Source organism: Manduca sexta, chromosome 14, assembly GCF_014839805.1.
Source record: "Manduca sexta isolate Smith_Timp_Sample1 chromosome 14, JHU_Msex_v1.0, whole genome shotgun sequence".
In the NCBI taxonomy this organism is placed as follows: Eukaryota; Metazoa; Arthropoda; class Insecta; order Lepidoptera; family Sphingidae; genus Manduca; species Manduca sexta.
In genome coordinates this window covers 2,227,097-2,239,997 of record NC_051128.1, presented here as the reverse complement: position 1 = coordinate 2,239,997, position 12,901 = coordinate 2,227,097, and the positions used below count along the sequence as shown (strand labels likewise).

Here is a 12,901-nt window from a genome sequence, read left to right as displayed (position 1 = left end):
CAACTGACCGAAATGACGTTTATGAATTTCTAATACTTTTGCAACTTGTAACTGTTTTGGTTTTGCCAAAAGCAATGAAACAGCAGTCTAGTTTTATTACCAAGCGATTTACCTATTTACATACTTTAGTTTCTATCTTAGAAATTTTGCATTTTTTATTAAACTGATAAGCTATTTTATCTCCTTGCAGAACTTTTTGGAATCCGTAGGTAATACGAAATGTAATATTTTTGATGAGCTTACTTAGATATGTAAATAATTTTAAGTAGGTTGTGTAATTATTAACTCTTGGCCTACAATTTGACAGTACAATCACTGATAAACGTCAATCGCTAGTTGTCAATGTCAAAGTCAAATTATTTTTTGTTTGCTAAATCAGGATTTCCGATTCATTGTATTTGTAATGAAATAGTCAAGCATTATGAGTGATTTTAGCAACGCTACCGAAGCCGCGACCCTCGCCGTACAATTTGATCAGGCGGGTCAAACAGATAAAGCCGTAGAATGTTACCGGACCGCTGCAAGGTTGTTGGATCGTGTTCGGGATCGTTTCCCTCCAGAAAAACAACTAGAAGTGAGAGACAAAGTGAGGGAATATCTTGAAAGGGCTACTATACTGCAGGATCAGAAAGGTACGTGGCCTTTAGACCGAAAATTATTTCTTTATTTAGCTGAAAACATTCACAATAACAAACAAAAAATGTACTTTACATGAACGTGGTCCAAACATAAAAGTAGCGGTATTATCACCGTTTAAGAATTCTTTTCTACTTGTATTTGAAATACGCAAGTGTAATACATTAAAGTAATTGTATACACGGCTTTCATAACTCTTCTAGTTAGTTTAAAAAATTGATTTTTTTTTTTATAGTTCAACTCGCAATGCTTTACGGCCATTGTTTGTTATGAGTCATTGCGGTAACTGTAATAATGCGCCTACAAAATTAAAGTTATTTGACATCACCCACTTTGAATGTTATTACAACATTATTAGGTCTCGTGGGAATAACAGGATAATAATAAATAGAGCTATCTTTATTGTATAGTGTATTCAAAACAGGAAAGTGCCTTTGGTATTTTAATATATATATATATGTCGGAGAAGCATTATTCCCGTCGACATCATCATTAGTGGTTGCGGACTTAGTGGGCGTTATCAGGGTAAAATGCGAGCACAAAACACAATCCTATTACATTATGGCTAATGCGTAAGGTTTTAAGTAATAGAAAAATGTAACAAATCAAATAAAATTAGATTAACAATTATTGTGCGTTATGCACGCAAACAACAATCAACCGGACACATAGCTTCCTCCGACATATATATATATATATATATATATTTTTTTATTTACTATTATCATTACTATACTCCATTGGCTTAGGTAATTAACTAAATTTATACAAACTGTAGAAAAAGTATTTTAATTCACCATATCTCTTTACAAAATTGACGTAACATACTGATGTAAGGGAGTTTGATTCCCAGATCAAGTACAGTTAATGGGTAAGTAAATAATGAGTGTTTCTGGTCAGTATAATAGGCAGAAGAGTCAACTCCTAAATGGGACCCCACAGCTGTCAGAATGTGGGCACTACACCGCTGACTACCTCAAAGGTAAAAGGTGATACTATGAATATTTTTAGACAAAGCCCAGCAAGAGGAAAGCGAGCGTGCGATGCAACAATGCTACTTCCTAATGCAACAAGCTTTGGATGCTGATGAGGCAGATCTCAAGGATAATGCATTGCAGTTGTACACGCAGGCTGTTGAGCTAGCAGTTTCAGTTGTAAGAAATTATGTTTCATTTTTAATGAATTTATCATAAATTCAATATTTCACACACTGTTAATTAGCCAATTGTGATTTACAGCAAAATAATAATTGTAATTAAATATGTGTTTTGCAGAAAGCAAGTGATCCAGCTATCAAAGCGAGAGTTAAGAGTTTAGCTGAACAGGCATTAGACAGAGCAGAGGAGATAAAAGGGATTAAAAAGATGGGTGGATTAACAATAAGTGGGCCTAACAAACCTGGTGAGTTTACATGGAAAATCTCTCTTACATACATGCCATGTGTGGAATCCACTTGAAAGCCTATCGGTTGCGCTTGCACTCATCACCCCCCTCTTCCGCAGTGTTGAAATAGTTCTTTCCCAGGGTGGAACCGTGCGCAAGAGTGGCTTTACGAGCTTTATGAGGCTTGAGCCTATCTTGACTGTTTTCTCTTCGATTGAAATGAAGTATTGACCTGTACCTAGTTAAGTGTTTAGTTAGTGTATAAAAAGAATCATACTGAATCGTACAGATCTCTTTATTCTCCCTGCCCTGATGAGGCACTCAATAAGATCGTCGGACTTGCACGGCGACAAATTCTTATTATGATATTTCTTTTGATCTCAGTTACATCATGTCTTGTTATTCCATGTAAACATTCTTATTTTTATTCCATGTAAATTCTTTACAGTTGCACCAACAACTAACCGCGCACAATACCAGAGAGAGCAGAGTGTTCATTTGAAAGTCAGCGGCAAGCACACATATTCCGAAGAAGAGAAGGAAGTACTCCGGACTACTTCCAACATAAATAACAACTGCTTCCTTCCATTCATGGATGTGGATTTGGCAGAGAAGTTCCAGTATGCGATACCATTTGAGGACAGAGCTAGTGAACTGAAGTTATCTTCAAAGCAGGCAAGAGAGTTTGACTGTTGGATAAGACCTCATGAACTGTGCAGTGATCCGAAGATGATTGTTGATGATCATGTAAATTGCTTTAGTATTAAACAGACTGTGAGTATTTTTTATTTGTTATTATAGAGATTGAAAATTGTTACCTCTTTGGACTAGTGGCTGTGTTTAAAAGCTGTGACCGGAAGGTACTGGGTACGAATTATGGTTGGGCAATAGTTTGTGTTGCTTTTCTAACGTAATTTGCGTAGGAACAGATTTCCAGATGGAGTTGAGGTAATGCTGGCATTAATTATTTTTAACGACATTTGTAGTTAAACTAACTTGATCTCTGTAATAATAAATCGTTTTAAATTCATGTAGTAATCTGCGTAAAAGTTGAACAAGATTTTTTTCCGATTGTATTGCTTTTCTTTTTTGTATATTTAGTCGACGTTTAGTCCCGAAATATTACTAAGTCTAAGAGAGGAGATGTCTAAGTTCACTGCTGGACAAGGACGTCCACTAAAGATTAACATTTGCGTAAATAAAAAAAAATATACACTTCAATTTAATTCCAGATAGTATCAGACTGCTCATTCGTGGCGTCGCTCGCCGTCAGTGCCCTCTACGAGAGACGGTTCGACAAGAAGATCATCACATCTATTATATACCCAAAGAATAAGAACAAGGTGCCGGTGTACAACCCCTTCGGGAAGTACATGGTGAAGCTGCATCTGAACGGTGTCAGGAGAAAGGTGCGTGTGAAGGGAAAAGGTTGGTGGAGTATCATAAGATTGGAGTGAGCTCTATGAGCTTGATAAGAAATTTCTTGACACACACACACACTCACGCCTTTTACCCCCGAAGGGATAGGCAGAGGCACAACTGATGAGCCCGCTTTTCACTGTGTGTAGTCCTTTACATGATGTGATAGGGGACGAGTCTATCAATATATGGCGCACAAATTCCAGACTTCGGGCAGATACTGAGCACCAAAATATTACTTTTCCGACCCGAAGATCGAACACCACACCTTAGCCCTGCAGTCGTACCGTAACACAATTACGGTAGTCAATCAATGTCGACATACCAAATTGTTAGTACCTTTTGCTCGCTTTGCTGTGTGCGTAAAAGTCCGTTTTTGGGAATAAACATAGCCTTAAAGCACTCAGGGATATAGGGTGTAAAATCATAGTAGACTACGTAAGTGTAAAGCGTTTTCAAATCTGTATAACCATCGAAAACTTTAACAGAATTTTATCAATTAAGGGATTTATCACTTGTCAGTTGATACTGTGGCGGAACATGAAATTTTTCAAAACGTAACCCGAGGCACAAAAAAATGCAACAACAAAAAATTATAACTAAGACAAACGTAAATAAACCTAAAAGGGAAGCCGGTAGGAATCAAGTTGTGTGGCCGCTTCGCCACTGGTAGACATTGCACACCAGAAAGGCAACAGTTCGTTAAGTTCAAATTAGTGGCGAAGGGTGACATTTTTTTAGAGGAACCCGACACAACATACAAGTACTACTAATGTGCATAAATGCGGCCTACAAATCTGTGTAATGATAGTTAGATTTCACATAAGAAAGGGAAGCCGACAGGAATCGGGTTATATGGACCCTTCGTCACTGCTACAAATATAGGCAATGGTCTCTGTACAATATAATTTGGTTTACAGATAATAATAGACGATCGTCTGCCGTACAGCAAGCAGGGGCGGTTGTTGTGTTCGTACTCGAGCAATAAGAACGAGTTTTGGGTGTCACTTCTGGAGAAGGCGTATATGAAAGTTATGGGCGGTTATGACTTCCCTGGCTCTAATAGTGTGAGTATTTTAAGTTTTATTGCTAGAGACTAAAGTAATTTAAAACTAGATAGTTTGAGATGAAGTGTACTTTTTAAACAGAGAAGGAAGTTGGTGGAAATATAATTAGTTTCAATTGTTTATGTGTGAAACACAAAGTACATATCGCAGTGGCAAATTCGACTCTATGTCGTCAATATTACGTAACATAAATAAATACTCGTCTTCGTTTCTGCTTGCGTCGTATCCGTCAAAATCCGGTCAAACCTTCTGTATCATTTTCTCTCGAACGAGCTTTCTCCATATTTCTGTTTCCGGCGGTGTGGAGAACGCTGTGAACTGTATAGTCAAGAGCGGTGCTGATCTGGTCAGACCAACGCATTGGTGTGCCTCTACGAGGCATTCTCCCATCCAGTATGTCGGCCATGGTCTTTTCTTGCAATAATCTTCCCATTAATCGCCGTTTTCAATAAACGATCCCAATCGCTTTTTTCGATTTATCCCAAAAATGGTCCATTCAGAACACAGATTTTTTGACATGCTTACAAATGAGTTTTTTGTGTGTCTAGGAATCGGATTAAAGATTGAGATTAGGATCGTTTATTGAAAACGGTTATAAATCGCAATGATGTTTTACAAACAGACGTGTTATAGACTAACAAAATTGCATATAAAAACAGCGCAGTTTTTAATATAGTCACAGCCCTAGCGACTCGCATTGATACGGCCCAAGTGGGCCTGAGTATGCCCGAGTGGGCCCGAGCGTCGACGACCCGTCGCCACGACAGTCAATAAAATTTATTAGTTAAAAATAAGTGAAATAGTGTATACTTATTACTAACGTATGAAATGAAACGTTTTTTTCATTCACAGTTGCAGTATACTTTGAACATCCTCTAAAACACAGGAAGTCATTTTATTTATAAAAAAAAAAAAATCTCGTCGATATCAATCTATAATATCAATTGATAACGTCCTCCTTTTTTGAAGTCGGTTAAAAATACAAAAAGTTAGGAAGCCGACTAGCCGCGACAGTGGTTGGAGGATGACTAAGTAAATATCGGGCAATTACCTTACTTTCGTGCCAGTATTGAGCTCGGACGTATCTAAATAAAACATGTTAGGTGAAACGTTGTATTCCGTCCAGAACATCGACCTGCACGCGCTGACGGGCTGGATCCCGGAGCGCTGCGCCATCCGCGCGGGCGACGCCGACTTCAACGCGGACGAGCTGTACGACAGCATCCGGCTCCGCCTGCAGCGCGGCGACGTGCTCGCCACCGTGGCCACGGGCGACCTGCCCGACCACGAGGCGGAGCGCACCGGGCTCGTGGCCACGCATGCGTACGCCGTGCTCGATGTCAGGCTCGCTAATGTGAGTAGTAATCGATTTTAGTCTCGCTCGAATTACAAAATCGATTTTAAGTACAATCGATTTTAACTTTGGTGTTTGTAAATCGATAAAGACAGTAGAAGATTTTAGGTATAATGGATAAAAGTTAATTTGTTAGTGTTTTTGGATAATAGTTTTAAATCGATTTAAAATTATTATCCGTTCGTATTCTTCTTCTTAGTCGTAACACTTTTGACAGAATGGTCGTGGTCCATTCGTATTGACGAATTCATATTTATTATTGAGATTTATATAACATATTACAGAGATAATACATTGAAATTAACCAGTCCTTAAAACAATTATTTGACTGGAAAAACAAATTTACACACACGCCACACACTAGCGACACGTAATGTAAAGCCGAACACACAATGGAAAAATATTTTTCGTCTTTGCTTTTTCTCAACCATCTGAAGTTCACTATTATGTGCAGGGCGTAAAGCTCCTAAAGCTGAAGAACCCATGGTCCCATTTGCGTTGGCGCGGCAACTACTCGGAGCTCGATACTGCACACTGGACCGAGTCCTTACGGTCTCTCCTGAACTACGACCCCGACAGCGCGGCGCAATACGACAACGGAGTGTTCTGGATTGATTACTCGAGTATACTGCGGTTCTTTGACGTGTTCTACCTTAACTGGAATCCGGAGATGTTCCACTACACGTATTGTATACATCAGTGAGTAAAAACCAGTATATATTGGTCCCTTTGGCAATGATCAGAGTGTTAAGTCCGATATGTCTTCGATTTTATCGACTTTGATGGTACATATTGTAGTATTTAAATAGTGAAATTTGGGTAAACAAATTTTATATGATTAATGCCGGTTATAAATAATCGATTCTAAGAATTAACGTTGGTTTCAATAATCGATTCCAATCGCCTTTTTGGATTCATTGCAAAAATGGACCAATCAGAATAAAACTGATATGTTTACAAATTTTAATTACTTTGTTTTCGGGATCGGATCGAAGATAAAGATTTGAATAGTTTTCAATAACCGTTAGTAAAAAAAAATGTCACTTAACAATTCGAAATCGATTAAATTTTCTTTGTATAATGCCAACGTTATTTTTTTCATTACGCCCACTCACTAAAATATTTTTTTATAGAAAATGGGACGCAGGCAACGGTCCAGCGAAAGATGCGTATAATATAGGCGAGAATCCCCAGTTCTCCCTCCACGTGCAGGGGAAGGGCGCGGTGTGGCTCCTACTCACGCGGCACATCACGCAGATTGATGATTTTAGAGACAATAAAGAGTATATCACTCTGTTAGTGTACAAAAATAATGGGAAGAGAGTGTACTATCCTTGTAAGTATGCAAGGTTGTTTTTTTTTAACTGAACTAGTTGTTGCTCGCGGCTTCACCTGTGTTAAAGTGTGAACGCTGATCGGCAAGCTCGTTTCGTCATTCAAAGTTGTTGGAAGAATGTTAAACATAATGTTTGTGGCATAATGTTTTGTTGCCTTTATCTTGTGAATATAGTTTTATAGTTTTTACTCTTTGGTAATTGGTAATGACTGTATAGAATTTAAATTTAAATTTAAAAAGCTTTCTGTTGTTACTAGTTCTTATAATAAAGCAGTTCGTTTGTTTGGTATCCGTGTATAATTTCAACAAAAGTGACAAAAAATAATTGTCAGACAAGTTTTATTACTAATACAAATAATTTGTTTCAGACGAACCTGAACCTTACATAGACGGGATAAGGATCAACAGTCCGCACTATTTATGTAAGATTATAGTGGGGGACGGCAGCGCCGATCGATACACACTGGTGGTGGCACAGTACGAGAAAACCAAGACAATATACTATACTTTAAGGGCGTATGCTACTTGCCCATTTACTTTGGGCAAATTGGAGCCTTACCCATATTTTAAATCGGTGAGTTTAAAAAATAATATAATATTAGCAAACAATTGCATTAAAAAAAAAACAACGTCAAAGGTTTTAATTCTAATTACTATTTAAAATATTTTTTTTAAAAAGAACGCCAAAATCTAATATAATCTTTTTAATTTTAAAATACTCCAAGACTGGTTCAATGACGTCAGCAGTCAGACTTCCGAACGGTCATCTGCTCCGATCACGTGATGTCCTGGCCACGCCTCCATTCTTCCCTATTCTACACTAATATCTTCCCTGGGTAGATGTAAGCACTGTCTTCCTTTCGGTCTAAGGCTTCTAAAAAGGCATTGCTTGCATTTTTTTTTGTTATAGGGTTAAAAATCAACATATCGATTATCGAGCATTTAAATTTCTGAAAAACATGTTCTACCCTAAAATCTAATTTTGGATTTGTGTTATGAGATTGAAATACTCAATTATTTTTTCTGTTTTATTTCGTTTATTAAATGTTTAGTATTAAAATTTAACTATTTTTCGTATTTTATTGCGGTTTTTATATAATAATTTACCCCTGACGTTTCGAAGACTTTGCTGCCTTCGTGGTCATGGGGCGGACTGAAAATAGTTTAATTTTAATATATAATATTCGCGAACATATATCATTATAAAAGTATAGGAACTTGTAAAACATGTATTAATTATGTCTATTTTAATAGTTTAATTTTAATGCATAACGTTCGCGTAAACGTAAGAAATAATTATAAAAGTATAGGAACTTGTAAAATATGTATTTTTAATTTTTTCAACAGTTAGGAGGCGAATGGTCAGGCCGTACCGCGGGTGGTTGTGAGAACCATCGGCTCACGTATCCCAACAACCCTAAATGTGTGGTGACCATCCCCGAGTCGAGGGTCCCCTGCCACCTGGTGGTGGAACTCAAGGGCCCCAAGCAGTACCAGATCGGCATAGACGCCAGGGTCGAGGCGTTGGATGACCCGTCAGTCACAGCACCGTTTTTGAGGGAGTCTTCTGGGCCTTTTAGGTATGATTTTGTATGATAGTGTTGACGCTTAACGCGGCAAAGTCATGTTATCTTCGAGAAATGTGCATGGAATGGTATTCTGTAAGCCAAATTTCTATAGTCCTAAACATGATGCGTTGTGTTACGTGCTTGTTACACACTGTCAAAATAACGTGCGGGATAGAGAATAAGGCCTTTGGGTGAAGAAATTAATTGATAGAGTATGTCTATATCAAAGGATCTAAGCTTGATTAAAGGTGGAATTCGTGCCACTGTGGATTTTTGTACGGACGCGGCAAGCTTACGGCGGTTACTCCGTTGCACCGGATGGTAAATGGAGTGGGGTCCAGTAGGCTGACGAGAGATGATTACTCCTCGGCAGTTGACAAAATTATGCCGGCCCGTTGGAATCGGATATATAACAGGCTGATCCCCGAACGCGACACACATACGTAGGCCACTATGGCGGGTTTTAAAACCTTGTGTATAGTGGTCGCTGTCCCGGCGGATATAAAATATATCCTACCATCGGCAAAGAACTTGGCTTACTTGAGTTGCAGTGGTGGGTGTGAGGGTGGGATAATGTATCGTGATGATACATAGGGACATAGACGTATATTCGCGTGACGATGGAAATGCATGCAAGTACTCACATCTGCCACTGCCACACGACGTCAGGAACCCGCCTTGGTTATGTTGCTGCATTCCGTCACGTTTGTCAGGACACCACACACAGTTAGTACACACAATGTAAGGATTATGGGTCCTGGGACATCTATACTTTCACAGTTATAGCATTAATTATGAAGCGCGCCGGGGAACGTGCCGCCATCGATGCACCAAACTTTCGTTACTGGCGTCATCCGCTGGATGGCGCGGGCGTGTGGCCTCCCGTTGGCCAGCGGTATTGGTCGATTTAGTTGGCGGCAAATGCGTGCGAATTTGAATACGTTTCGCTCTCACACACATACCACCATCACGCGAATTATTATAGAATTAGTTTATTATTATAAACAACGGTTACGAAACAGATAATCTCTTTTTTACGGAAAAAAATCTGCAATCAGTATTGTTTTGACATCTTAAATCAATGATATCTAATGAACTGTGAAACATTTTTTTTATCGAATAATTTACCTTATCAACTCGTATGTTCTTCTAATCAATATACCCCAATCAAAAAACTGTCCTATTGAATCCTAATCGAATTGAGATTGTATTATAATAATCGAATTCAGATTCCCACAACGTGAACTTTTACGTAATATTTCCTAATGTATATCTTTTTCAGATCCGGTTTTGTAGTGCTCGAGCTATCGAATCTGCCTGCAGGTAGGTACATACTCACAGTATCGACCTTCTTACCAGGACAGGAAGGCCCCTTTATATTAGAGATGAGGTCAACTTGCCCCGTGACCTGTGAGATAAGGAACTAGAGACCCGCCCGCTGTAGGAAACAGGAAGATTATAGAGTATAGTATAGTTTTATAGTGGAGGGAATTATCGATAAATTAAGATTATATCGATAATGATAATTTAGTTTTAAAATAGAATTAAATCTTCATTTTCTATCGATATTTTATTTTTTATTTAGAGAAACAGTAACACAATAGTGTCAGAAAATTAAGATTTTTTTTTTAAAAATATATTTTATATTTTCTTTCTAACGAGGCCGTGTTTTAAATTAATTTAGCTTTTTTTATCGATAATTCTCTACACTGTAAAAATCGTCCATGTTACATTAAGATATTTTTATAAGTGACAGTTTGTTACGAGTTATTTATTTGACAATAAAATTATTTAGATACGTGCCTTCACAGATAACATAATTAGAGCGTGAGTATTTGAGTTTTACAGTGAAATACAAATTTAACAGATATGTGAAAATTATTTCGGTGATACTGCAAAAGTTTAGTTATAATAATAATTTTGAAGTGCCTTTAATGAAACATAATGTATTTATACTTTGAAATGTGAGGTATTGGGGCTCAGAAACTTCGATTTAATAAAAGTTTCTGGTATTTCAACGTACAGGTCTAGCGTAGTTTGATTACCGCTGGCAATTAAGTTATTTTTTGTTTTTAATAATTTGCCTGTAATTTGTAAACATTGAAATTGTAAACAAAATTTGGTTATTTACAATAAAAAAATATTATTATTATTTAAATTTTAATTGTTTTTTATTATATAAACGACGGTACGAGGTATTTCCTCCCAAGCTTAAAAGTTGAAGCGATAAAAATTTGGCAAAAGTTAACTGTCAACCTCTCGTTCGCTATTTCATCTTTGTGCCAGTTTTTATCAAACTTCAAAAAGGGAAAAGATTCTATGTTCCACTGTGTATTTTTTTATTGTGACAACTCCGTTTGTATGGAGTTCATACAGTGTGTTTCAAAATGATAAACAGTGTCGGCCTTACGGAGTAGCCTAAAGTTCTTCGGCTTGGAAGGACCTCGCGTTTTTAAGAGGGACGAATGAACAACATTACCTTTGGCAATTTTCTGCCGCCGAGAGCATAAAGGCTGCCATTTCCGATAAACACTGAAAAACCTTCAATCTATTTATATTCAACCTTATTGCAGTATCGCTGACAATAATTCATTTCCAGTGTCACGGCCAAGTTCTATAACATGAAATAAGCAACACCGTTCGTTCCACATCGCATTTATGTTAATTTATGCACGTTTTTGTCGCTGGAACGTAGCTTTTTCCGTTCAGCGGTGGATGTCTAATTAGTTGCTCATTTCTGCACGTCATTACAATGGCGGTTTTGTTGAACGATGTGGGTAGTTTAAAGAAATAGTTAATGTTGTATTTTTACACATTTTATATAGAATACGGGATGAATAATGGACGTAGATACGCATAAAGGATCTAACGCAAAAAATGACACTTTTGAAGAACATTGATGTTTAAATCGTATTTTTGTTAATTGAAATGCTATTTTATATTTTGTTAATAAAAAGTTCAAATTGACAAATTTTGACTAAGATGTTTTTGCGCATGGAAAATATAGACCTTATAGACTAAATCTAATTTGGCGTACTCGGCTCATTTTAGACCATACTGTGGGTTGGATCCTTTTTGGATATCTACGTCCCATTGATGATGTCAAATGTTTGTATAATAACAGATATAACCTCTTTATATATAAATAAATTAATATATTTATTTAGTTAGAACAAGGGTCGTATATATGTGCGTTCAAAACTTATGAACCAGAGTTGAAGAATAAATCAAATAATAAAATTGGGCTTAAAATTCCGAAAAGGGGGTAAATAGGAGACCACCACTAACTACGGCCTAGGTTAGAGTAATAATGATCTGAATTTGAAAACAAAATTTAATCCAATATTATGATTATAAATGTTTATTTTCTTGGCAATTGTAACTGATTTTATATATTTTGTGCTTGTATAAATATCATGTATAGTTTTTTTTTATATTATGTGAAGCATTTAAGTTTAGTTAAAATTGTGTGAATGTCGCGTTATTGCTTGCTTTGTGATACGGAGAAGGGGAAGTTGGGGAAAATCGTACTACCAGCATCTTCTCATCTATGTGCTTTTATTTCCGCTCTTTCTTATTGGTGCTCATTTGCCTATTTCTTTTACGTTGCCAAATATTTGTATTTATTGTCTTCTAGATTCCATTATACAAATCAAGACGATGTATTTATCTATTAGGATATGAGGACTTGGTCCAGCTTCCCTTTTCTCTTTAATTCATATTTTATCTAAGTGTTATTGTAAATATGCTTAAACCACTCTGCTGTGATACTATTTAGGGTTAAAATATCACAGAAAAAATCAAATTTAATAAATATTTTGGCTAAGTATTGTGTTTTTTTTACGTTTGTTTGTAGATAGAGGTATAAGTCTAGTACACTCGTGATCAGTTTGACGTTTAACTCTCCCATCTTTCACGTGATGGGTTAATTAATTAATGCTCGTTGTCTAATAGGTTATATGTGCCATGTGTCTATTAAAAACGTTCGTCTAATTTGTACATACGATCGCTTCACTGTTCATCTGTGCTCATCACTTGTGCTAACGACTCTATCAAGCGAGATATCTGGAAGTCCATATAACCCCCACCCTCCTCTAATCTTTCTTCGGTTACTTTAATGGTGGCAGTGTGTTCATAA

General features: G+C 37.0%; 1 protein-coding gene across 1 annotated transcript; it reads left to right on the top strand.

Annotated features, from left to right (window-relative positions):
* The first annotated feature begins 336 nt into the window (after window positions 1-336).
* On the top strand, window positions 337-12,592 carry LOC115442810 (calpain-7). Its single transcript, XM_030167980.2, has 12 exons — window positions 337-632; window positions 1,648-1,790; window positions 1,911-2,037; window positions 2,468-2,793; window positions 3,252-3,428; window positions 4,359-4,505; window positions 5,632-5,859; window positions 6,314-6,558; window positions 6,993-7,195; window positions 7,564-7,769; window positions 8,543-8,775; window positions 10,046-12,592. The coding sequence occupies exons 1-12, from the start codon at window positions 422-424 to the stop codon at window positions 10,188-10,190; spliced, it is 2,391 nt and encodes a 796-aa protein (XP_030023840.2). The 5' UTR covers window positions 337-421; the 3' UTR covers window positions 10,191-12,592.
* Window positions 12,593-12,901: the final 309 nt, after the last annotated feature.

What these genes read in the sequence shown, in the direction of transcription:
- LOC115442810 (XM_030167980.2), top strand. Translation starts at nt 422, where the DNA reads ATGAGTGATTTTAGCAACGCTACCGAAGCCGCGACCCTCGCCGTACAA. An exon ending in TTGAGCTAGCAGTTTCAGTT is followed by an intron (nt 1,791 to 1,910) that starts GTAAGAAATTAT and finishes TGTGTTTTGCAG; the next exon opens with AAAGCAAGTGATCCAGCTAT. An exon ending in ACTTCCCTGGCTCTAATAGT is followed by an intron (nt 4,506 to 5,631) that starts GTGAGTATTTTA and finishes TATTCCGTCCAG; the next exon opens with AACATCGACCTGCACGCGCT.